At 38.7% G+C, this 26,753-nt stretch overlaps 3 protein-coding genes across 3 annotated transcripts; 2 read left to right on the forward strand and 1 right to left on the reverse strand.

The window, feature by feature from the left end:
* Window positions 1-758: 758 nt before the first annotated feature.
* On the reverse strand, window positions 759-4,219 carry LOC134816442 (regulator of G-protein signaling 4-like). Its single transcript, XM_063825278.1, has 4 exons — window positions 4,034-4,219; window positions 3,117-3,175; window positions 2,010-2,179; window positions 759-1,852 (listed from the first exon to the last, which is right to left on the reverse strand). Exons 1-4 carry the CDS (start codon window positions 4,180-4,182, stop codon window positions 1,676-1,678), a joined length of 555 nt encoding a protein of 184 aa, XP_063681348.1. The 5' UTR covers window positions 4,183-4,219; the 3' UTR covers window positions 759-1,675.
* An 11,277-nt stretch (window positions 4,220-15,496) lies between these two features.
* LOC134816438 (prohibitin-2-like) lies at window positions 15,497-17,979 on the forward strand. The gene is made up of 6 exons (XM_063825275.1): window positions 15,497-15,672; window positions 15,876-16,068; window positions 16,263-16,347; window positions 16,640-16,769; window positions 16,975-17,125; window positions 17,519-17,979. The coding sequence occupies exons 1-6, from the start codon at window positions 15,516-15,518 to the stop codon at window positions 17,832-17,834; spliced, it is 1,032 nt and encodes a 343-aa protein (XP_063681345.1). The 5' UTR covers window positions 15,497-15,515; the 3' UTR covers window positions 17,835-17,979.
* A 4,048-nt stretch (window positions 17,980-22,027) lies between these two features.
* LOC134817145 (methylosome subunit pICln-like) lies at window positions 22,028-25,405 on the forward strand. Its single transcript, XM_063826268.1, has 5 exons — window positions 22,028-22,170; window positions 22,574-22,646; window positions 23,816-23,966; window positions 24,186-24,328; window positions 24,605-25,405. Exons 1-5 carry the CDS (start codon window positions 22,028-22,030, stop codon window positions 24,707-24,709), a joined length of 615 nt encoding a protein of 204 aa, XP_063682338.1. The 3' UTR covers window positions 24,710-25,405.
* The last annotated feature ends 1,348 nt before the right edge of the window (window positions 25,406-26,753 follow it).

Consider the following 26,753-nt stretch of genomic DNA (forward strand, 5'->3'; position numbering starts at 1 on the left):
CCCCAGTCTCCTTCCTCGCCTGATATACCTTACAAGACATATTTATGGCGGCCTAATTTGCGACGACCGAAATTTTTGCGGTCCGAAAATATGGCGAAATTGAACAAAAGCCGTCAAATTTCGGACGTCACAGAAAATAAGGGTATTTTTCATCATTTTTTGTAACAGTAAGCAGTAAGGAAATTTCTGAAATTCGGTAAAATCATGTTCAAACTTAGTCTGTATTAAGACTGTAAGACTTTCATGTTAGCACATACATGTATTTTAATGCAAATTTAAACTGTATTGCTTGACATTCAATTCGTCATTGGTGTGGTGATAATTTGTCCCAAGATGCCAGAATTTATTTATTTATTTTATTTGATATTACTTTTTAGAAACAAAATAAAGCAGTGAAGGCACAGTCATTGAAATAAGCTAAAAGATAATGCGACGGATTCTATAACGACGACCGAAATTTTGGCGGTCCGAAAATATGGCGAAATTTTCGGAAAACCGCCACATTTCGTACGTTATAAATATGTCTTGTAAGGTAACTATATAAGAACGTGACTACGTCTGTCACAATCAATAGTGCGTGTCTCCAGTGAATTACTCTCTGTCCTTGTTCGGACTCTAATTATGCAATATACGGGTATTCGAGTTCTTAGTATAGTGTTGCTTTTAGCCAACCACAATCCATCGAACAGACATATTTACATATTATGGAAATATTTGTAACGGCGTAATTAAGCAGTCAGTAAATAGCTTTCTTTATTCAACTTATAAAAGCAAAGTTTGTATAATAATATACCAAATAATACACAATAAACAAATAAATACAAGTTCTCTCCACCACGATAGGTATAACAAATAAAACCAATCACAATTAAATTTTGATGGCAACCGCGCCGGTCACGTTACCATGACAACGCCGGTATATATATATATATTAATCAAAGAAACTCTCCACTAATATGTTGCACAATGCACAATAATCATGAACATGATTTACAATTACTGGGGTGACATCGGCACGTAATCAATCAATTAACTAATTTTTTCCGAGTGGTTTGGCTCAGTATTATCGTTAATTGGGGCACGATTAACGATAATCAATAGCGGCCGTTTCCGAAATCGTATAAAGTTTCCAAAAATAAAGATAAATATGCTTATTCTATTTTCTTCTGACTAGCATAAGAGGAGCTGAACACACACACAAAACGCATATATTCTATCACTACCCGTACACACAGAACATTATATTCGCACAGCTCTCAGCAGCTGTTGTATATAAACTGGAGGCCTCTGGAGGACCTCTGGAGGACCTTCTATTCAGTATTCCTCCAGTTATAGTAGTAGTATCCCTCGCTACCACTGCAGCCAATCTCGGGCTCCGTTAGATTTGTTACCAGCTAGACGCAGCTCAGACACCCAGGGGTTTGAAAGACGCTCCAAATATGGAGTTCCAATGTGGGTGCCCCCATTCCGTCATCTCCCTTCAAAACGCAACGAATTTGATAAGAGCTGCAGCCTGGACTGAGCACGCCAATACCCCTTGAGATTATTTAGCGGCTGTGAGTTGAGGCAAGCTAAGATCAAATAAGAGGCATTTTGAAAGGAGAGCTTATTACAGGAGGTAGCGCTTTGTAACCGAGTGAGAATGTGAGACTGCGTGCCATTGCTTGCTGATATATCAGTTATCACTTGTGGGTCTCGTTAAACTGAGATAAGAGTCGTCTCGTAGAAACCTAGGGTAGATGTCCGTCTTCATCAGGATGTAGATCTTGTCTTGGGCCTCGTTGAATATCGTCATGGTGGGGGCCAGGATGTTCTTCTGGATGTCTTTCCGTATCACGTCGTTTATGTTGATCTGGGGTGGTTACAGGTGGTTACAGGAGTGATTACGGGAGTGGTTACAGGTGGTTACTGGTTATGGGGGTGATTATAATGGTTGTTAGATAGCTGCTGTTGCTAGCAGTCACATTGGGAAATTGTCCCATATAAAAATACTCCTGTGTTTATCATACCTGTTTCTCAGCCTGCAGGGACACGAAAGTCCTGTAAATCTTCCTAGATGCTTCGTTCAGCCGGTCCCCCTGCAGCTGCTTCTTCCTGAACTCTTTAACTGCTAACCAGAACTCTATGTTCTCAGCTGCGTGGTGCTTCCTGGCAAACTCAGTGAACAGCTGCACTCCTTCTGTGGGTAATGTTATTATTACGGACAGGCTTAGAAAGTAAGAAGTAAGAAATATAAAGTAGGAAATAGAAAGTGGGAAATAGAATGTGGGAAATAGAAAGTAGGAAATAGAAAGTCAGAATTCTTGGACATTAGCTTCATCGTAATGTATAAATATATTAAGTATATACATAAATGTATAGATATATTAAGTATATATAATGTGCAAGTTACGGTCATCTATCTTATCTATCTAGACTCTACAAGTAGAAAATAGTCCTTTAGATGTTAAAAATAAAAGTAAGGATAATTTGCCTTTAAAGATAGGTATTTTTTTTTCAACAATAACTACGAAGCCTCGTTATGTGAAAGCATCTTGAAAACCTCTTAATTCGCCATAATGTGGCCAACGCAGTCATTTGCATAGAAAAGTAATGAGTTGACTGAAAATTTTAGTTTATAAACTTTTTAAATTTGGTGATATTTTCAACTAAAATAAAATAACTTTCTGCTAAAAAATCAGTCATCTGCATTCTTTTCTCCTACAAGCTCTTTGGCGAGGCACTGCTCAATGAACATTTACATAAAGCAGAAATCTTTATCAAAACCAAGGAGCACCTTTTATCCCATGTATGGATACTGAGGAGTGATCTCTGGGTCCAACAATACTTGCAATGTCTTACATAGTCATTTCACCAAAGAGCCAAGCTCATCTAGGTACTTAAAAGTTCATCAAGTTTTGTGTGATTGGATACACATGCACACAGAGCATGTAATTTAAAACTGCTCCAAGATCTGAACACACGAGGAATTCAAACAATTTGAAGAGAGCATGATGGCTGAAGAGAGAGGCGTTACACCCTACAGCTGCAGCCCGGGGAGGCGTTACATGTATATGTAATTAATTGAAAATGTATATTTACTGTTATCATTAATTGAAAATGAGGAGTGTACTTACTGGTATCGTTTATAAGAGCGTCAAAGTTATTCTCCCACTTAGCAGCTTGGTCTCGGGATCTGAACAACATAGCAAGAGGTGAGCCGCTCATTAAGAAGGCCCTGCTCACTAAACAACTAAACTAGAGGAATTGTTAATTAATTAATTAATTAATTCTGGGGATATCCCGGGGATTTTAATAAGGACAAAACAGTGCGTCGAGTTGACTGTCATGTGTTGTACCAAATCAGAAGTGAAAATACAAAACTATGGCATATGGTTGGGGTGGGGTTCATTAAGGAACCCTTCTCTTAAACTAGGGGAACAATGTACCAAGAAAAGGGAGGGTGTGAGAGGGTAGGGGGCCGTGTGAAAGTACTGAACTAGAGCAATGACAACACACATGATGTATAGATAAAAGATAAATGTACTCGGAACTGTGGGCCCGGGTAATATGTACTAGCAGGAGAAACCTGATACTGTACTAAAAAGCGGGGTGGTGCAAGTACTCAAGTACTGGCCCGTGCAGTGTGTCCTGCTAGCAATCCATTACAACTCATTTGCACGTGGGCGATCTTACGCACATGGTTGATTAAGAGCGCAGTTTGAATATATACTTGCAGTCTCTCGTGCCAGTGTATATTATCGGGGACCACAAACCTGATACTGTACTAAAAAGCGGGGTGGCGCAAGTACTGGCACCGTGTGGTGGTGTGTCTTGCTAGAAATCCAGTATTTCTCACATGATTTGACGTTTCTTTCATTCAAATTTCTGATTGTTTTGAATAGACTCAGTGAAGAAAGATTCTAATGGAAATAAATACCAACTATATTAAATATTTATTTCCAATTCCATAAGAATCTGTTTTCACTGAATAGAAATTTTAATGAAGGAAACGTCAAATCATGAGACTCAATAATAATCCACCACTACTCACATGGTTGATTTAGAGCGCAGTTTGAAGATCCCCTTCCTGGACATTTTGGTTGTGCCACGTGGTGTCACGTGGAGTGTGTCACGTGGTGTCACGTGGTGTGTGTCACGTGGTGGTCGAGTGCTTCTCACAGAGGTCACTGCTCCTGACATTACACTCTCTTGTCATCCTGTGTCATTTGCCCTTCATTGATTTTCATTAATTAATTGTTATGGCTAAAGTTTACATTATCCGGATATCCTGGAAATTTGAATCACGACAAAACAGTTCATTGAGTAGACCGTAGTTCTGTATTTTCACTTCTGATTTGATGCTACACATATTATATTATGTTCATTGTTGTATCAAATCAGAAGTGAAAATACAGAACTATGGTCTATGGTCGGGATGGGATAAGCTTTGACGTCAATTAATGGTGGTTTTACGTCACGAGGTATTGTTTGACGATCACTTTTCTCCTCCCAATAATATTTCCAACATTGATAACACACCGACTATTATACAGGTGTATACTGAGTTATACAGGTGTATTCTCAGTACTGAGTACTGAGAATTATTTATCTCGATGTTATTTGGAGGAGAAAAGTGAAAGAGGTATAAAGTCCATGTATTATGAGGTATCACCTTAATAACACCAGAATGTGTGTGTGTGTGTGTCTGTCTGTCTGTCTGTCTGATCGTCTGTGTGTAATTTCCGAACGGTTATACAAAAAAAACGGTAATAGTTACGGGACTGGTTTTTTCGGTATAGTGCCGACAAAACTCTGACGAAGCCAATAGGCAAATTTTATAAAAATCGGCCGGTGGTAAGTGGTTTAATTGATGGTTTTGTACCACAAAATATGTTGCATAAAATGGCTTGAGAAGAACGGCAAGAGTTACGGGGTTAGCTCTCTCTCTCTCTGCATAATATTATTTAGCGTATATATTACATGGCGTATATATTACATGGTCATATAATACTATAAACTTATTAGGGGAGGGAGTGCTCAAACGGTCTGTTTGGACTGTAGAGAGAGTTCATACTTTCATACGACAATGTAATGCATGTTCACAAATATGATAGGCTGGTGTGGTGCATGGTGTTAAGGGTTAATTTCCATTGATTATTGATTAAGAATTACTATCTTTTAAGCATACTATTGGATACGTGAGGGCACTCCGAATTAGGGTTGCCATTATCGGTACAAAATTTTTTATCGCGATAATCGATAATTTTTTCAAAATTATCGCGATAATATCGGTTATCGGCGATAAATTTGGCAATATAATTGAAGTAATATTTGTATGCACTCTGTATACTTGCATTATGCTCCTATGCTATGTTACATCTTGTGCTGATTGCTTTGTTAAAGAATCAATTGCAATATTGCCCTTTTATTTAACAAGCCCATATTTCATAGACAAAATATGTTCTTAAAGATAATTATTGCTTCTAGCAAAAAAAATTTTAAAGTCTGCTGCCTGTTAGCTGCCTGTTAGCTGTGAACAGACCTATCTCCCGTGCAAGGGTATCTGTCCTTGCTACCGTAGTCGAATCGCTGCCCTAATGTAGGTCTGATAATTCTTTTTTCAGCGGGATAGGACTGGCATCTGGCATCTGAAATTGTGGGAGTCGTCTGTGAGTCATGAGGACCAATCGTCGAACTACTTGCGAAGCTCAATCGCTGATAGTCTCTTTCTGCTTAAACAACTGTTGGAGCAGAGACTTAGAGCTACGTATCAAGGTTGACTTTGTGATCATTCTGTATTCTTGTCCTACATCTTCATCTAGATAACCGGGGTCCGAGTAGAACTTTACCAGCGATACGAAGTGAAGGTTCTTTCTCTTGGCATATCGTGTACGTAGCCTATCGGACAGGCTTCGAGAAAATGGCGAGTCTATCTCAGATCTCTTCTAGCTTGCTGTCAATAAACTAAATAATCACTTTTGCTTGAGCAAGCATGCTTCCTCTTTTACACAGAAACTCAGTTACAGTCTTGAACGGTGCGAGAGCTAACTCAGTCTCTTCTACATCCAGTTTTAGATTGCCTAGCTCCAAGTCATCTAAAATTCCATACACTGCATCAGCTATCCGGTCATATCTCTCCAACATACTGCACAGCGAGCTCCAACGAGTTTTGTAGTCTCGTTGCAGTGTGAGTTCCTTTCCGTGCTCCAACAAACAACAATAACTACGTCTGACCATACCACCTCCAAGTTACCTACTAGATGCGGAAAAAAACCATCACACTGCAAATTATGCTAGCACTGGGTTTTAACTTTACAAACAGAGAAATAGATTCGAAAAATATGTTAAATGTTGGCCATTTTACCCTAATAAAAATGTGTTGATTATCGCGATAATTCTCGAAAATTATCGCGATAATCGATAACGATTTTTGGGAAATTATCGCCGATAATTATCGGCCGATAATATCGGTTGGCAACCCTACTCCGAATAGAATTGCTCGCCTAATCCGGGTTTTGACTCAGCGGGTAATTACTCCTACCCTTTTTAACTGCGGCAGTGAAATCCCGGCCGTAGGCCGGGTTACACTAGTATTAAGAATAAAACCAAAACTTTACATTCAACAAAAAAGCTTCTCCAAAAGTTTATCAACTTGTCACCAGGTTCCTAGAATTTATCAACTATTCGCCATTTCTACGAAGCTTTCCAAGTTCCTAGAATATCAAAAATTTAATTTTTTGACATTTAGTCATTAATTGATCTTTATAATTTCAGACATGCCCAAAATGGCGAAAATTATTGAACATTTCTAACGTTTCAACAGTCAACAGCAACGTTTATCCAAGAATTCACGAAAGCTGCTGTCGAAAATATGACCCCCACTGACTGCAGTACCTATAAAATTTTGACAAGAAACAAAAACCAATATTAATATGCGGTAAATGGTAATGTGAGTTAATGTATATCTAATTGTGACCTTCACAACTGGTCTCAGAAATAATGTGAAATTGACGTGTCTCAAGATGTTATATATTGTACATAATACATTGTGCGCCATCTTAAATTACTGATATTAACCTTTAAATAAAATAAAGTAAATTTAAGTAAAGTAAAGTAAGACAGCACAACTACAAAATAAGTTAAAACAAAACTCAACTTGAAAGTCAGAGTTTGGCGGACACCTCCTCCTCCGCTGGCATTATACTTACCAAAATTCCGATTAACTAGCGTCACACTCACGTCACGATTACACAACTTCGTCTTACAGCCTGTATAATACTTCTCTATTTTCAAACTAATTTTATAATGAAACTATAAATTGTTCCCAACTTGAGAAATACAATAACACGCTCTAAAAGAAACACATATGCAAATTATCATGGGATATATTTTTCAATTAAAAACATCTAAAAGCAATATAACCAACAAGACCCGCCAAATTGAAAAGGGTGTTCCACCAGGCAGGCTGAGCTGGCTATTTGGTGGAGCGAGCTTAGTTGCAGCACTAATTGGTGTATTCCTGGTGGTGCTGTAGTACACACCACGTGATATGATACATGTATTACATGTATTACTTCTGTGTATGTGTATCATCATTGGTGGTCGTATACTTGTTTCAGCCACACACCTTATACTAGACACTTATACCAAAACTGTCACTAAATGTTGGGCGATCAATAAGTAGATTATTAGAATTATGGAGATCTATAAAATGTGGTTATTTTTAACTACAGCTAGTTGGCATCATGCCTTCATTTTTAAACTACTTATGCTCGGTAAACTGAGATCAGTATTTACTTTTAAACGGAAGCAATTAGAATTAAATCCTTTAATTCGTGGTAGCTTCTAAAGTTATAACTACATACGATGGCACACAAAATAAAACGCACGCGTTGCACAATGAACATAGTTTTTAGAAAATATAAAAGCTCAATTTCCAAGCTTTTGACAGTATTGATAAAAGCGATATCACATACCAAAACCGATAATTCCATAAAGCAAATGTTGTTCTGACTTGATACGCATACAATAGAAATGACTAATAATAAAACAATACCAATGTAAGAAAGACGACAATAGTGAAGAAGAAATAGCTCCGATCATGCCACATATTAAACAGGAGCCATCCAAACAATAGAACTAAAATATGAGAACTATACTATGAACATAGTGCGGACATAATACCGGAAATAGTGCGGACACAGTACCGGACATAATACGGAGACATAATACCGTACTACTTTGCTCAGATCCTGATAAGAGGTGAGCTAAGATTGATCAATCATCAATACTTCTGATTAATACTTCTGACGCATCCAACTTTATATCACATCTAACAGTCCAAGTAGCTTGTTCTACAGCCTCTCCCGTCCCGTCCCCTCTTCATTGTATTAAGTGGAGGCACACAATGTTCAGAATGATTCTTTCTGTGCACGTTAGCAACCAGCAATGATCGAGTTGTCACGTTACTTTGAACGACTCATTCGTTCATTTGGTGGAATTCATGAAATTAAAAGCCAATTGTGAGACTGTATTCAAGCTTTTCATTAAGAATTAAAACAAGTCGTTCATATCATGAAGCCTGGGTGTGGACTGCTAGTATTACGGTTGCAGCATTTAAAACCCTGAAAAGCATAATTGTAGCAGGAGAAAACGGCTGAAACTAAGTTGGAGAGCTAGCGTACCCCAAACAACAGGCCGTAATACAAGGCAAATGATTTGATTCAATAGCATAATAAGAGATTTTGACAATGCATACTTTAAACACAAATTTCCGATTGTTTTTTAGCGCATACTCTGTATATTCTAGATATTCCAAGAATATCGAACATGCCTCAACATTTTCTAAAGCTTGAAACAAATTGAAGAAATCTAATAATGAAGTAAGGCTGTCCAGTGGCAAGACACTGAGGTTTGCTTACACAACACTAGGCCTCACCTTCAATAGAATTAAATTGGTGCTAATTTATAATAATTTGATTAAATCTAAACATTTTGGAGATATTTGCACCGATTAGATGAACAAACATTCGCTACACGAGTTTATTATATATGCTATACATAATATTAAACAAATCATTATTTATATAACATATATAATAATAATATGTCGGACTTACAAAAGGCGTTAAAAAGCTGGTACATTATTTAGGTGGTGATGTTCCCCCACACTGCAACACAACAAGTCCAGAACACAAGCTGCTAACAATATAATACACACAAGCTGCTGACACTATGTACCGTACAACCCTCCTGTACCTCAGCAGGTCCCTCAGTTGGCAGGTACAGCTACTTTCTGTCACCCTCGATGGAAATAGCAGAGTGTTAAAAGCAAGCTACAAAATAGACCCGACAACATTTAGTACTTATGTGGACCGTAACTCACAAATATCTTACATTTTCGAATGAAGGTCTCTAAAGGCTTTACTTTGTAAATTGGTACAGGTGTTGTCTTACTGTTTGTACGACGTGCGCTTCAATTTAGAAAAGCAGAGTTAATAAAACTCGGAGGGGACATAGACAGAGAGATAGAGAGAGTGGAAACGAAGTAGAAGCCACGAGAACTTAGTTTTCATAAAATTCTCACCCTCAGCCAGACACTTCTAAATGGCTATTTAAATCAGGATGATATTATGATCAAGACACTCTAGACTGGAAAATACGACTGAAGCAATCACAGCTTGACATGGTTAAAACAGGGGGTATTTCCCCTGGTAGTGGTGGTGGTCATGCACTTACACTGTCCAACATGCTCACTTGTGAAATGAGAGCTGAGCAGGAATATTGCAAGGCCTAAGAGTAAGACAAACAAAATGGCCCACAATGTCGCCGATTTATTGAGATTAATTGGAATGAGCAAAATGCGATAAGACAGCACAGAGGACGGGTCGCATTTTACAAAAAAGCAAGTCGTGCACAGTGCCACCACCACACGAGCACAACAACTACTGTCTAGTCTGTATTATGAGCAATACTAAGTGTTGAGGCTAGATAGATCAAGCAGTTGTTTCTTACAGCCTCCCCACGCTGATTAATGACCTATCATGTTGATGCACTCTCTCACTCTCTCACTCTCTCTCTCTCTCTCTCTCACTCTTCTCTCTCTCTCTCTCTCTCTCTCTCTCTCTCTCTCTCTCTCTCTCTCTCTCTCTCTCTCTCTCTTTCTCTCTTTCTCTCTATCTCTCTCTCTCTCACTCTCTCTCTCTCTCTCTCTCTCTCTCTCTCTCTCTCTCTCTCCTCTCCCTCCTCTCTCTCTCTCTCTCTCTCTCTCTCTCTCTCTCTCTCTCTCTCTCTCTCTCTCTCTCTCTCTCTCTCTCTCTCTCTCTCTCTCTCTCTCTCTCTCTCTCTCTCTCTCTATCACCCCGCTGTCCATCCCTCAATCTACCACCCTTCCTCCCCCACTGTTATTTGTTTGCCAGATCGGTCTCTGTTTTACTTTCAATGTCTCAGGCATGTTCTTCAAGATTTGAATGTTTATATCGGCGTGTTCATGTTAATTTCAAATGAACTCTAGCAGTCGACTGTTTTGGGAAATACTCCAATAAGAATAATACAACAAATATGTCGAGAATAGCATTATAATAATGCTGCAGTTGGCAATAGATACTTAGAACAACCCAAGATATGATTACCAGTAGAGAGATTTAGTAGACCTACACACTGCACCACGTCTAGCGAGGGGATAACTATCCGAGGTTACCTAGTTTCGTGCTTAAACTTTACAGTTATCCCCCTCGCTAGACGAATTATAATTATATAGGCACGAACTCAGTTATCTTTAAGTTAAAGAGAACTGAGTTTGGTGCCTAGAGAGAACTGGATAGTTTGCTGGTTAGGAGCCAGTACGAAACGGACAATGCTCTGAGATAGTGACTTAGCCCAAAAGGTGTGTCTGTAAAAACACCAATTTTAGCAGTGCTAAAGTTATAAAATATTGATTAGTGGTGTAACACGACACTTGTTTTCAAGTTATGTTTCTTTGAAGTTAGGGAGCGGGAACTGCACTTAGCAGAGCCAAAACCGAACTGTTTCATTGGGAAATTAAACTCAAAATAATAAGGGTTTGTTTATTCAAGTGAACGTGTAGGTGAGCTCGATTATTTGTATTTCCTGATCAACAGTTTCATGACGACTTAAAAAAATAAGTTTATTTTAATCACAATTTGAAAAAAAGCATCACTTTGCGTATCGCACTCAAATTTCCATACAACAACAAGACAAGATACGAGGGCAGGTCTCTCCCAAATGTTGGGATGGCCTGAGGTGCTTATCTCCTTTTCAGTGACCCTAAGCCACTCTGTGCCGAGGCACTATACTAGCTGTTGGGGGGTTAGTCCTACGAGCCAGAGAGTGTGTTTCACCAGTCTAAGCTGTACCAAATCACAGCTTGGTAACTGGCCGACTTGCATCCGACCGGATTTGAACCCGGGTCTTCTGCTCGGGACTTCGGGACTTCGGGAGGCGATCGTGTTACCACTACACCACCCAGCCGTCAAAATTTCCATACAAGTTTACTAAAAATCGACAACACATTTTGCACTATAAATGAATGTAGGGAATGCGCGAATAGTAGCTATAACTATAAGAGAGGTATTAAATTACACAGCTGGTCACAGCTGGACAGAGAGCCAGTGTCGGTAAGTACAGATCGTCAATTAATACCACGCCTAATAGGGGTATCGTTAGTAAGAGTAAGCAAGTAAGTAAGGAGTAAGTACATACAATTAAACCTAATAATTAATATCAGGGCTATTACTTAGTGCCCATCCATGCTGAAAGACTCTCGTTTAAGGTAGCTAACAACGCTTGTGGTAATCGGTTTCGAACCATTTTTAGAAAATGGATGGCTTTTACAGAAATAACAGATTAAGACAGACACACACACACACACACACACACACACACACACACACACACACACACACACACACACACACACACACACACACACACACACACACACACACACACACACACACACACACACACACACACACACACACACACACACACACACACACACACACACACACACACACTTCACTCCGCTGAAGGTAGCTAATACAGAGGTACATATTGTGGCAGTAACATTACATGGTGTAACGTATTAGCATGTGAATGGGGTAGTCAGCTAGCGACACCTCGTGATAAAAAGTATAACGTCCACTTTGGTGAGCAATGAACCGTGTAGTGTGTTTATTCGGCACTAAATTGTGTCGCTTTAAAAATTCTATTATATACTGTAGAATCACGAAAGCTATTTATAGAGATAAGAACTTAAAAATTTGAGATCCTGGAAAGGTTCGCTGTTTATCAGTCTCATGATAAAATAATGATTGGATAATATCTGGTAGTAGAGACTAGGTAGGACAAGTGAAACTACTGTTTACTCATAAACAGTAGTTTCACTTGTCCTACCTAGTCTCTACTAACGGATATTATCCCTAGAATCAGTATGGTACATATCTAAACATAGATCAACAGATCATATTCACTGAAGAAACAAACTTTTTGTATCACTTATATGTTTTAAATAATCCCCCTCCAGGGATATTCACTGAAGGTCTAAACAACATAATATATCAGTGCTGCTGTTTGATCTTTCTCAATAACAAAAAGTAAAGGTCCTGTATTACCATGATCTTCTCGAGTCTCGACCCCACATTATGAAGGAGCAACTGTACCACAATCTTAAAAGCGAAATAGTAGGTACAAGTGCAGAGGGCTCGAAAAGTTTATCAAATATTTGGGTTATTTTTTATATGAATTTTGAAATGTAATAATTTATCTATCTTTAATTAAAACAAAAAATAAAATCGAACTGTTTGACCTATTTGTTAGATTTTAAGGGCCATTCAAAATTTGGATACGAGCCTTGAAACACCCTGTACAACAAAATAAAAATAACGTCATGCTAAAAAAGGGTCAACGCATTTCTTCAAGCGATCACGCACTGCACGGTTAAGTGTTGCCAAGGTTTATTTTCACAGATATTAATATCGTAGGGATATTCCCAATATTGCAATCCAATAAATGGAAATTGCACAACCATCAATGCAAAACGATAGCTAACGAGTTTTGTGCAGAACAAAGATAAATACATTATGAGTTTTGTGCAGAATAAAGATAAAATATTACGTAATGAATATTTTGGCAATTTTCACCCCCCCCCCCCCCCCCCCCCACAACGGATTAAGGAATGAAATAATCGCAAAGCACTTACTAAACGAAAATTTGTTTAAAAAACGAAAATTTTGATTACATAATTAACGAAAATTGTCCAATTGGTATTTCGAAAATCGATAAAAAATTAAAATTTTGATTACATATTCAACGACCAAACCCCCCCTCCCGTAATCAACCGTAAGCATTTAAACCCCCCCCCCCCCCCCTCGGCTGATTACGTAATATGTGAACGACCCCTTACAGAAGCTCAGTAGGTTGAGCGAGTAGCTCAGTAGGTTGAGCGAGTAGCTCAGTAGGTTGAGCGAGTAGCTCAGTAGGTTGAGCGAGTAGCTCAGTAGGTTGAGCGCGACTCTACCTACATTACAGAAGCTGTGTAGGTTTCAGCGAGTAGCTCAGTAGGCTGAGCGCGACTGAGAGCTCTGAATTTAGTGCTGACCAATGGGGGACCTTTAAGTAAACTGCTCCTTGAAATTAATTCAACGCTATTAGCCTGCCTTTACCAGGATAGCTTTAGATGGTATAATTGGTTACTGGAGCTTATTCGCATTTCTTCCACATTCGCTTCCAGGAGCTATGAGGCAATATCTAGATAGAAAGTGACAAGTGTGCTTCGGTAACACGACATCTGTCCGACAGCACTATTTTCTTGTGTTTGAAGGGATATCTCCAATTTGGCACATAGAAATTCACCCGAACTTGCACAAATTGTTTGTCTTAAAGCCATCTTACTATGTAGAAAGTTTCAAGAAAATCGTATCGTTGGGTTCCGGTCCCGTCAATATGAGTTTTTATATTTCGAATGCATATTGCATATAATATGCACTATGCAGTTGAAAAATGAAAATGCATCAAGGACATAAATCTGATAAGGTAACAAAGTCACACACCTTAGATGTGTTCTAATTGGTATGATATGTGACAGAAAACGAAAGCTCTGTTTTGACTTGTGACACATATATTCTCGACTGTAGTCGACAAGTCCATATATAATTATAGGCGACTAGAACTCGCTAGACGATTCATAGCATACCTGTCATTTAACTATAAGTTCAGCAGAAGTGACACCTCACCATTTTATTAGATATCAAATAGCGATTGGTAAATTAGTTATGTAGCTAAACTTAAAGTAGTGATACTAAGCCGATTTCGAAACGTTAATAGTTATGCTCCTTTTGCCCATTTTATTCTGCATTTTGATTAAAAATATGCGAAAGCTTAGCTAAAAAACATGCAGAAATATACAATAAAATATATTATGAGCGATACTACGTACAAAAGTAATCTTGATGGCTTTCTAATAACATCCAAATAAATGTCGAACGCCCAGGGTAAAACCTTTACCGTGGTGTCCGCACATGCTGCTGCTTACCTCTATTGCGTAATGCGTCGAGTGGTATCGGATTTAGTGGCGTAAATATATCTGCCAATAACAGAGTGGAGATCAAACACGTAGCTCTCTCTCTCTCAAACACGTAGCACCGAGAGAAAATGCATTTATAATGCTCTCAAATAAAATAAGAGCTGACAGTTGTCGTATCAAGAAATTTACAGAGAGAGAGAGAGAGAGAGAGAGAGAGAGAGAGAGAGAGAGAGAGAGAGAGAGAGAGAGAGAGAGAGAGAGAGAGAGAGAGAGAGAGAGAGGGAGAGTGAGCAACGCGCCGTGTAGATGATTCAGGCTTTGTTCAATTTCTGCTTGGTGATATTATATATACTTTATATAGTATTTCTTGTCAAACTGTACTAATATACATCTCAAACTGGACGCTGCAAAATTCTAACGAAATTGTGGCTGAGACCTAAGAGTAATTCCCTTCCAAGACAGTCAAATTATGCCTTTTAAGTATGAACGCTATATATCAGGGCAAATGAACATTAAAAGCGATGGTGTAAGAAAACCTGCCGGACTGGATGTATGAAATTAGTCTGCCAGGCTGCCATTCATCCTGCCGTCAAGACGATATTCATAATATAATATATTATGTTCTCACAAAAGCTACCCTGATCATGTCATAACTACTACCGAGAGTCATGCAACTTAATTATCAACTGCACAGAAATCAAAGCTATCCCCTCACAATTATAATCTCTTAAAGTAGTATGGCCTAGAATTAACGCAATCACTGAATTTTGAAAGAGTCACCAATGGATCAAGAAACAGAAACAGTGGTTCTTATGAAGTTATGAGGTTGCATTAATCCTGGGCTATACTGGAAATAAATGAATTACGATAAATTGATCCATAAAATTATCCTATAACCTAGAATTAAATAATAAATAGGAGGAATGAATATTGAACTGTTCATTAATTTTCTAATCCAATACTAATTAACCCGCTTATTTAAGTAAGGATGGCTGCTTTAAAGATGGTAGGAGGAGCGAGTGCGGTGGCGCTGCTAACAGTGGGAGGAGCATTATTACAGAACAGTCTGTACACGGTGGAAGGAGGACACAGGAGTATATTGTTCAGCAGGATGGGCGGTCTCCAGGAGAAGGTCTACAAGGAAGGTATGCAGTTACCATGGTTACACATATGCAGATCCAGTGTCTAGTTCTTAGTCAATATAGTCTTAGTCAAATTATGCATGGCGCTGTACTTTAAAGGTTTATCATTTTTGAGTGCCAAAGTAAGAACCTTCCTATATAAACTCAAAGTTTTCAAAATCAAATTAACAACAGCTTGTTTCTTGATTTTATCCCACCACTTCCAGGTTTAAATTTTAAAGTGCCGTGGCTCCACAAACCCATTGTATTCGATATCCGTGCTACCCCAAGAAGGATAACCTCTCCAACGGGATCCAAAGATCTGCAGACTGTCCATATCAGCCTCAGGGTGTTGTCCAGACCCGACCCTATTAAGCTCACAACCATTACCCGAAGACTGGGCCTAGACTTCAATGACAGGTATGTAGTAACATACCGTATGTCATATTTAATTGAGATGTTGTTAGTTTATGAACTTGTTCACTCAATGTTCAGTGATCTCAAGTCCCTTGGAACTCTTCAATACATTTTAAACATATTTTTGAGGAAAATTCTATGAATCCCAATGTTAAATTAATTTTGGCCTATCAAATATTAAACTAATTCGATTTCAGGGTTCTTCCATCAATCGTAAACGAGATATTGAAGTCTGTGGTTGCTCAGTTTAATGCCTCTCAGTTGATCACACAGCGTCAAATGGTAGGTAAACATAGGTCACATAGGTCACAAATAACCTGTCAATATACCTCTCATCATCTTTAAATAACACCATCTCGGAGTGTGCTCTGAGTTTACTATGTCACACCAACTGGGTTTACTATGTCTAATGTCACACCATTGTAACTGGGTTTACTACCTTCTAAAAAAGAGTTAACTTGCTCAAATTCCTTTTCACAAACCCAAAGCAAATTACTGTAATCGTGAAAACCAATTTAGCTCTAAATATTTAGACTTGGCCACTTGCCAGCTGACTGTATTTACTCTCTGTCAGGTGAGTAACATGGTCCGTGAACAGCTGGTTGAGCGAGCACGAGACTTTGATATCATCCTGGAGGATGTGGCCATCACAGACCTATCTTTCTCTCCTCAGTACACGGCTGCTATTGAGTCTAAACAGATCGGTGGGTTCATACTTCATAGTCCTTCTTAGTTCTTATTGTTGGGCCACAATAACCTTACCCTTGTTCTGATTCTGGAATTGAATGATGAGTATTGGTATTTCATGGCCTTGTCCTAAAACAAAACAAGTAAAAAAAACGGGTATGAAACATATCTTTACTACGAATTAAACACGACTCACAATCTTACTGTAACTTCTCCTTGTAGCTCAACAGGAGGCCCAGAGAGCAGCTATATTGGTGGAGCGAGCGGTTCAGGAGCGACAACAGAAGATCGTCCAAGCTGAGGGAGAGACCAGAGCTGCCTTCATGTTGGGAGAGGCTATCGAGGGAAACCCTGGATTCTTAAAGCTCAGGAGGTATATATCAGCTTTATTTCCATTTCTTGTTATCATTTTTATCGTGATGTTTGTTATGAGCTGGAATTGCAAGTCTGTAACTAGTCTGTAACTAGTCTGTAACTTGTCTGTAACTTGTCTGTAACTTGTCTGTAACTTGTCTGTAACTTGTCTGTAACTTGTCTGTAACTAGTCTGTAAAGTGTCTGTAAAGTGTCTGTAACTTGTCTGTAACTTGTCTGTAACTTGTATGTAACTTGTCTGTAACTTGTCTGTAACTTGTCTGTAACTTGTCTGTAACTTGTCTGTAACTTATCTGTAACTTGTCTGTAACTTGTCTGTAACTTGTCTGTAACTTGCTTGTAACTTGTTTGTAACTAGTCTGTAACTTGACTGTAACGACCACATCCCCCAGGATAACAGCTGCTAAACACATTGCCGCCACCATGTCCAAGTCTCAGAACAAGGTTTATCTCTCCTCCGACTCTCTCTTCCTCAACATCAGAGACACTGAGCGAGACGAACATCTCTATTCTTTCGGTGCGGTTCCAGAAGCAGGCCCTATTGTAACTGCAGCCGCCCCTATTGTTGCTGCTGCTCCTGTAGCCGCTCCTGCCCCTGTAGCCGCTCCTGCTCCTGTGCTCCCCCCGGTCCCTGAATTCGCTGATATCCCTGAGATCACCGTGGTCCCAGAGGCCCCCGCCGCTGTCCCTGAAGAAGTCTCTGCCTAAATGCTGGCTGGTGAGACCGTGCGAACAAGTGTATGAACAGTGACCTATTATGTGATGCAGTAAACGAACTCTTATAGTTCTAGGAAACAAAAGAGTCAGCCAAATTTTTACCTCTAATTTATTTTGTTTATTAATTTATCTAAGATTGCCTTGTTTTCTTCTAATTAAGAAATGTCCCCTCAAAAATCCACTCGTTTCAAATTTTCATCATCACACCAAATTCAAATCATAAGCACTTTAGCAAAAACAATATTTAAAAGCTTCCGTGTGTGTTATGTGTGATAGTTAATAACGTTAATAACGTTAATAACGTGTGATAGTTAACAACGTTTCTTAAAATGTTATAATCGACCATCTTATATATTTCCAATAATCGTCAACATACGCTCTATTCAATAACCGTCAAAGGAAAATATTCGCACGACGATTTGAACCCATCTCTGGTAAAACTAGTGGCAGATTCTACTGGACTGATTATAAAGCTGAACAAAAGAGTAGTTAAAACTGGTCACAGCTCATGCAAATCACCCTTACAAATTACTGTCTACATGTATGCAAGAGCTCCCTCGCCTACTCCAATGAGTGAACCTTGACCTGGCTCCTTCCTATAGTAGCTCACATCTCAGCATTGTGTAAGAAGGCTCATCAGAGGGAGAGAACTGGCAGCAAATCTGCACGTGTAAAAAGGGTTTTATATAAAGAATTATCTACATATGTTAGGTTAATAGTTAGTAATGTTATACTAGACACTAGTACATGTTTTCAAGCGTGCAAATGGCCGACTATTTAACTAGTACAACATAGTTAACATTACTGATATTAGTAACCTGGCGTAGCAATTATACTAAAACCAGCAGCGGTCAGTATGAGCCCTCAATTACTATGTTACCGGTGTGGATTAGAGTAGTCTCGTGTTGGTGTCTCTTCCTCCAATCAGATTAGAGTAGTCGCGTGTTGGCGTCTCCTCCTTCAATCAGATTAAGTAGTCTCGTGTTGGTGTCTCTTCCTCCAATCAGATTAGAGTAGTCTCGTGTTGGTGTCTCTTCCTCCAATCAGATTAAGTGTTCTCGTGTTGGTGTCTCTTCCTCCAATCAGATTAGAGTAGTCTCGTGTTGGTGTCTCTCTTCCTCCAATCAGATTAAGTAGTCTAGTGTTGGTGTCTCTTCCTCCAATCAGATTAGAGTAGTCTCGTGTTGGTGTCTCTTCCTCCAATCAGATTAGAGTAGTCTCGTGTTGGTGTCTCTTCCTCCAATCAGATTAGAGTAGTCTCGTGTTGGCGTCTCTTCTCCAGGCATTTCCGAAAGTTGCTCTAAAACTACTATTTCAACTACTATTTTAAAGCACAACACAGCATTTTTACTACTGAGATTAAACGAGCAATATCAGTATGTGACTGTATATTTATTAATCGGTCAACATGCGCCGCATACTCACCTAATGACCTCAACTAATTGAACTAGCTTCTGTATTGAGATGAACTCCCCCGAACTAACCTCGACATAATAGAAAATACAGTGCTGATGTTAGACCGACATTTAACTAATAACAGAGCACTAGACGTGGCTCTGAGATGACCGTAGACTCTGATCACGTATTACAAGGTATCACTAGCTGTGTCCTTGTGCCGACAAAATGAAAAAATGAGCAGAACGAGTTATCTATGAATAATAAATGATCAAAATCTAAAGGGTACCCTGCCTCATTGACCCTAACGACGTTTGAACTTCTTATCAGGATTGCAAGCTGTGCCGACAAAATGAAAAAATGAGCAGAATGAGTTTTCGATGAATAATAAATGATCAAAATCTAGATGCTCATGCCTCATTGACCTTAACTAAGACTTTTTATTAAGATAGCTGATAAGTGCAACGTGTCAAACCTCATCTGTCTTGACATCAAGCTAGGTCGGAAATACGATGGTAATTAAAAGCTTTGCAATATGTAACGAGCAATTTCATTTAACGAAAAGATTTTCCTCCGTAAGATGTAACTCTTGTCAGGGAGGTGATAGTACTCTACTCGATAGCATGAGCTGATCATGCTGCACTCAATGCAATGTATAACATATAGCCGGCCTGCATGCAATTATATTACACCAGGGTTATTAAAGACAGCAGCTCCGCATTCACTGCAACCACCTCCGCAAGCATTCACTGCAACACATGTGAATTAGTTTGCCGTTAATTGGATATTTACAAGCTGGCTGAAACCAGCTCCATTTTCTGCATATTTGTCATAACTCAGGTGGGTATTATTATTGAGAGATATACAGTACATTGTGCTGTGTTATTATGTACAGTGCACCTGCTAGGCACAACCACTACTACATCTACCTCTGTATTACAGTGTCAGACACTATAGTGCTCGCCTGCATTACCTATACCATGGCATCACCTCGTAAGATCATCCTACCTCGAGTGATATTAGATCACTAGGTCAGCACATTAACTATTTCAAAGATATCAAAATAAAAGCTGAACTAGCACATTAACGGAGTCTGAACGAGCACTCTTATTATAAGATAACGTGTGTGTTGTAAACCAGGTGTGAGTAAGATCTAGGAGAATTAGCGGATATTTCAGAGCTGTGTTGGAGTAAGATCTAGGAGAATTAGCAGATCTACCAGAGCTGTGTTGGAGTAAGATCTAGGAGAATTAGCAGATCTACCAGAGCTGTGTTGGAGTAAGATCTAGGAGAATTAGCAGATCTACCAGAGCTGTGTTGGAGTAAGATCCAGTAGAATTAGCAGATCTACCAGAGCTGTGTTGGAGTGAGATCTAGGAGAATTAGCAGATCTACCAGAGCTGTGTTGGAGTAAGATATAGGAGAACTAGCGGATATTTCAGAGCTGTGTTGGAGTAAGATCCAGTAGAATTAGCAGATCTACCAAAGCTGTGTTGGAGTAAGATCCAGTAGAATTAGCAGATCTACCAGAGCTGTGTTGGAGTAAGATATAGGAGAACTAGCGGATATTTCAGAGCTGTGTTGGAGTAAGATCCAGTAGAATTAGCAGATCTACCAGAGCTGTGTTGGAGTAAGATCTAGGAGAATTAGCAGATCTACCAGAGCTGTGTTGGAGTGAGATCTAGGAGAATTAGCAGATCTACCAGAGCTGTGTTGGAGTAAGATCTAGGAGAACTAGCGGATATTTCAGAGCTGTGTTGGAGTAAGATCCAGTAGAATTAGCAGATCTACCAAAGCTGTGTTGGAGTAAGATCCAGTAGATTTAGCAGATCTACCAGAGCTGTGTTGGAGTAAGATATAGGAGAACTAGCAGATGTACCAGAGCTGTGTTGGAGTAAGATATAGGAGAATTAGCAGATCTACCAGAGCTGTGTTGGAGTAAGATATAGGAGAACTAGCGGATATTTCAGAGCTGTGTTGGAGTAAGATCCAGTAGAATTAGCAGATCTACCAGAGCTGTGTTGGAGTGAGATCTAGGAGAATTAGCAGATCTACCAGAGCTGTGTTGGAGTAAGATATAGGAGAACTAGCGGATATTTCAGAGCTGTGTTGGAGTAAGATCCAGTAGAATTAGCAGATCTACCAAAGCTGTGTTGGAGTAAGATCCAGTAGAATTACCAGATCTACCAGAGCTGTGTTGGAGTAAGATCTAGGAGAATAAGCAGATCTACCAGAGCTGTGTCGAAGTAAGATCTATAAGAATAAGAGTTGTGTTGGAGTGACCAGTAGTCTGATCTTTCTGCAGCACGGTCCACAGCAGGGGAGACAAAGCAGGGGTGGTACAGGCTTTTGAATAAATATCCCACTTAGCAACAGTACATTAAAGTGTAAGTGTCATTACGGAGCAGTGTGGATCGTTTGTCTGCATACTTTCACAATTCACAGAAACTGGAGAGGATTCTGCCAAAACATCCACTGTCATTAAGTACAAAGCTCCTGCTCACTGTTACCATGGTTACAAAGCAGACAGTTCAGAGGAGTAAGCTGCACAATATTACCAGAGTTAAACTTAATCAGGACCACAAACATTTACAGTTTAATTAAACATAACCCCAGCTCCCTGTAACTGGTATTAGTAACTGATTAAAGGCTATAATGTTTAACATAAATTCCCCACAGTAACATACCAGTCCGATATGTCAAGGCAATGAAATATTAATACTGCCAGAATCAGAACTACTCATATTACCCAACAGTAAACAATGTTTCACTTTAACCCCCCCAGTAGCATGCCAGTCCCAATAACTCCAGCAAGTGCACGAGCACTGACCCCCCAACACCAGCCCACGAGCAGTATCCACTCAGAACCAGGGTGCACTGCTCAGTACAAAGGAACTGAACTTGGATGTGGCAGGCTTTATGTAGCTGAAACGTGGGTACTTTTTAACAACTGTTTAACTGTTCAATTTGATTGTGTTTTGAATATTTGATTCGGGAAACGGATTTTATCCTATTTAGGCTCATGGCAGTGAACTTCATTATTGTAATTAAGGGGGTCTTTATAAATGCTGCTAGAAAGTACCGTATTTGGGGAATTCCAGTTTTTCAAACCGGATTAAAACGGTTGAACATGAGTTACAATATCTTGCTGGGGCACTAAGAGGTTCTGGTTATCATATTTTGTGTTTTAACTGCTAAACTCTTTGATCGAAATGAGGAAATGGGTATTAATAGAGAAATCAAGCCGATCCGAGCAATAACTTTGAAAATACGCATTATCGAGTATGAAAAACACGATAAAACGTCCATTAAAGATAATGTGTTGCACTTTGCAGGAATATTGTGTGGATACGAGATGGAGATGAAGTCGGCTTCAAGTTGAACTACAGACAACTCATAGCCCACGCGGTAAGTATTTATATTTATATTTATAGCAGACTCTTTAAACAGGTTGAACGTACAATTTCTGTCAAATATGGGCCAGAAGGGCAGAGGTTGTTATCTCGATAAATGTTCTGTATTTTATAATGGGATTCATTTTATATCCAGACTGACATTTCATTAATTTTATTTCTAGACCAATGTTACTAATTACTTTAGATTAATATCCAGTTCTTTACTTAACCTATACGTCAGATGTTGCTTAGTAAGAATATAAATAAATATTATTCATTAGAATCGGTTACAAAATTCCAGTAGTTTGAAAAAGTTCTACAACCGACATGTAAACAGTCTTACATTACCAATTTGCAATGGGTTTTAACAGCTGAAACTAGTTAAACGCAACTTTAAAATCCGGAAAGCTCGATAACAAAATATGGGCGTTTGCCTTTGCATAAAAATTCGTGCTTTAATGGATAGAATGTGGGGGGGAGGGTGGCCATCAAGTGTATCCCCGGTTGGAAAAAAATGGCCAAGATGAACCAAAAACCATATGCCCATATTTGGGCATTTAACGCATTAAATTTGATAGCTTTTAGCCCATAAATTGATTAAATCTCAATATTTTTAAATATATTTTAGCGATTCACCCCGGGACACACTTTACTCTACTTCAATATGATCGGCCTCCCCCTCCCCCAAAAGAGATTGTCTGTTAAACCACACACGCTGCTGACTGGTCGCGAAATACCTCCAATCTTTTAATATTCTGTCATTCATTGCCCAATACCGTTTAAAGGGCGTGTCCCCAAATGAACTGAACATGACAATGTTTAATGTGTTCAATCGTGTCCATAAATGATTTCTATATATGGCTCAAACGGTTAAGAGTTTTTTTCTTTCTTAGCTTGACAGTTTAAATCAACCTTTTAAAACGATTACCAATATGCTATTTTAAATGGCCACACCCGATCCCAATGTAATACATTTTAATTTTAGTTATAGCTGGACTAAAATGTCTTCTTTTTAAAAGTTTCAATAACCAATTTGATACAAGTTGCATTTCCCTTTGCGCGCGCGAAGCCGCCCGAAAGGGATATTCAACGTATAACAAATAACCAATATGAAATCTCTTCACATAAATATGATTTAATGAACCTTTTACAATAATTTCGCTAACAAGACAAAAATTGCAGATTTCGAAAGACGTAAGCGTATACCCGATGCCGTGCGTGTATATGCTTTACGAGAACGTAGGTGAACCTCAAAGTCCAAACTCTTCCGATGACGAGGAAGAGGAAGAGGGGAACATAGAGATCAGAATAGCTCCTCATAATGAGAACCAAGGTAAATGGGAGGCCTTCTCTGTAGATAACAGTATTATTATTCATGCTTACTTTATTTAGAAAGGAGCAAGATAATGTTTAAACAATATATTTAAACTTTATACCGATGATCGGTATTGATTTAAGCGATTTGGTATCATGAACCGTTTCATAACTCCGGGCATTTCGTGTGCTATAATCGTTGTTTTACTAGTTAAATACGTCTCCCTGTACTCTGCAGTTCAGCGGATATACCAGGCTATATCAGACGGACAGTTGCTTCACCCAGATGATGACGAGGAGTCGGATAGTGGGGACGATCAAGGGTTCACCCCTGGGGGACTTGCTATTAGCAACCAGATCAGATTCGACTCTGACGGACAGGTGAGTTTTTTAAATTTACGAGCGTTTATTTTAGTGGTTGGGGTGTAATATTCTTCTGACTTGTATACGACTTAATAGTCATCTGCCATTTAAAATAAGCATCCTTAGTAGTTTTTCATTTGTTTTATGATTATTATGAACAATTTTAATATTTGATTTTGGTCGTTTCATTACCCCAGCTAATAATTGAGATAAAGGGAGATAAAAGATTAAATATCTGCTGTGTCACATTACCTTAATAATTTTATTTGTTGAAATACGAAAAATCATTTGCAGCTGTTGGTGAACCGAGATAACGAACAAGAAATGGAGGATGGGAATATCATCCATGAACTAACACCAGAAGAGAGCCGGCGATTTGAGGACATGGAGGAAGATTGAGAGACATTGATTAATATTTATTAACCAGCTTCAGATAGATCAATTCAGTATACACGTGACCTGCTATTTATAGCTCGGCAAATTAACGGGGAAGAAATATGGACTTTAAAAACACTTAAAGACACTTAAAAAGACAATTTCCGGTTATGAAGAATTACAATGTTATCTGATATCATGATATTGATACATGAATTATCGACACTAGCTTCACACATTTTCATGACAGTTTTATGTAGCTATCTAGTTTTTTGGCTCAGTATTTTAAAGTTTTAAGGGGGCCGGGGGGGGGGTCTTCATCAAAATTCTCCAAATTGACTTTATAATTGTTTCTGGTAGAAGGGAGTGATAACTACCAGCTGCTTTTGGTCCCATGGAAAAATATTGTTCGTAGCCGAAATTATCGCCGGTCTAAGGTCAGCGCTTATGTGTAATTGTATTGCGCGAGCGATTTTCAATCGCAAATTCTGAAAATCGAGTCTAAAAATCTATCTTCTCCTACTTTTTTGAGCAATCACCCTGAAACTTTCAGGATATGTTCTAGGAACCATTTAGAAGAGATCTTTCAAGCCAAAATTTTGAGATAAGCCTTTAAAAAAATTGTATTTAATTTTAAAAATCTTGGACCTGAAAAAAACGAGGTCCAAGATTTTCATAATTTAATAAAAAATTTTAAAGGCCTATCTCAAAATTTTGGCTGAAAAGTTTCAGGGTGATTGCTCAAAAAATGTAGGAGAAGATAGATTTTTTCCATCGCCTTAAAAAGGCAATAGATGGTTAGAAGTGGTAGGAATTGAGGACGGGTATAGTGGGTAGGTATGTTTTTCGTGTCACGTGAGTCATGAATTGTGTCACAAAGGAAAACATGCATTACCCTCCGCATAACCATTTAAATGCATCTTCTCTGCGCGCGGAGCAGTAATGGTGTCATCTCCACGGTTACCCTCCGCACACGTTTGCACGATTCGACGATTGTATTACACTTTCAAATGCGCGGCGCCAAGCTGACTAAAGTTTTCATAACAGTTACGGTCATAGGTCAGCGTACGTATGTAATTACAATAATTTATTCTGTTGTTTTAAATGGATTTTAATATAAATAATGTTGATCATTGATGCGCTACAAGTACAAGTATAACATTAACATACTAATTTCACGTTTTGTTGTGAGTTATTGGTGCAACAACCGACTTGGCTCCCGATAATGCTATTAGAAATTAGAAATTAGAAAGATCATTGCAAAATTACATGTGTCAAAACTCAGATCCCAATCAGTTAAATGAAGATTATTAATAATCCGTTATATTGTTGAACGAGCGTGCTTAATGATAATCACTTTACAGTCGATCTTCGAGATTGTTCTAAAATTGGAATTAATATATCAGATAATAGGTTAGGGTTTCGAATAGTCGTTCAGGGCCAGCTAGAGAACGAGTTGAAAAAGTTACGTGACAGTCGAGTGCAGAGTAATTAATCATAATGATCATCCTTTGTTGAACAAATTATGTTGCTGATATTATGGGCTCTTACTAAATCGCTCGCCCAAAAATTTCACGTGACTTTGGTTTTTTTGGTTGTACAAAACGGTTTTAGTAGGAGCGGATATTATGTTGAACATGATTGTCGAGCGATTAATTTGTTATACGAAATGGACCGTAAATATTATTATGAGTTACATTATGATTACCTAATACGGATTTCACGACTACCATTTTATTCAATCTAACAACTTATGTAGACTTGTAAACAACCATTCCTTCACATGGCTTTTGTAAATTGTAATTTTAAATTTTAAAAGGCAATGCCTACGAGTACGGTCGATGGAAATCTAGCGTCCGCTAACCGGCGCAATTCTTGTTAGACTTGATTTTCAGAATTTGCGATTGAAAATCGCTCGCGTAATACAATTACACATAAGCGCTGACCTTAGACCGGCGATAATTTCGGCTACGAACAATATTTTTCCATGGGACCAAAAGCAGCTAGTAGATATCACTCACTTCTACCAGAAACAACTATAAAGTCAATTTGAAGAGAATTTTGATGA

Source organism: Bolinopsis microptera, chromosome 6, assembly GCF_026151205.1.
Source record: "Bolinopsis microptera isolate Bmic1 chromosome 6, MBARI_Bmic_1.0, whole genome shotgun sequence".
In the NCBI taxonomy this organism is placed as follows: Eukaryota; Metazoa; Ctenophora; class Tentaculata; order Lobata; family Bolinopsidae; genus Bolinopsis; species Bolinopsis microptera.

Coding starts and splice junctions, on each gene's coding strand:
- LOC134816442 (XM_063825278.1), bottom strand. CDS start 4,182: ATGTCAGGAGCAGTGACCTCTGTGAGAAGCACTCGACCACCACGTGAC. Junction 3,176..4,033: donor CTGCGCTCTAAATCAACCAT/GTGAGTAGTGGT, acceptor TATGTTGTTCAG/ATCCCGAGACCAAGCTGCTA. Junction 1,853..2,009: donor CCCTGCAGGCTGAGAAACAG/GTATGATAAACA, acceptor TAACCACCCCAG/ATCAACATAAACGACGTGAT.
- LOC134817145 (XM_063826268.1), top strand. CDS start 22,028: ATGCCAGTCCCAATAACTCCAGCAAGTGCACGAGCACTGACCCCCCAA. Junction 22,647..23,815: donor GACAACTCATAGCCCACGCG/GTAAGTATTTAT, acceptor CAAAAATTGCAG/ATTTCGAAAGACGTAAGCGT. Junction 23,967..24,185: donor TCCTCATAATGAGAACCAAG/GTAAATGGGAGG, acceptor TGTACTCTGCAG/TTCAGCGGATATACCAGGCT.
- LOC134816438 (XM_063825275.1), top strand. CDS start 15,516: ATGGCTGCTTTAAAGATGGTAGGAGGAGCGAGTGCGGTGGCGCTGCTA. Junction 15,673..15,875: donor GGAGAAGGTCTACAAGGAAG/GTATGCAGTTAC, acceptor CACCACTTCCAG/GTTTAAATTTTAAAGTGCCG. Junction 16,770..16,974: donor TATTGAGTCTAAACAGATCG/GTGGGTTCATAC, acceptor TTCTCCTTGTAG/CTCAACAGGAGGCCCAGAGA.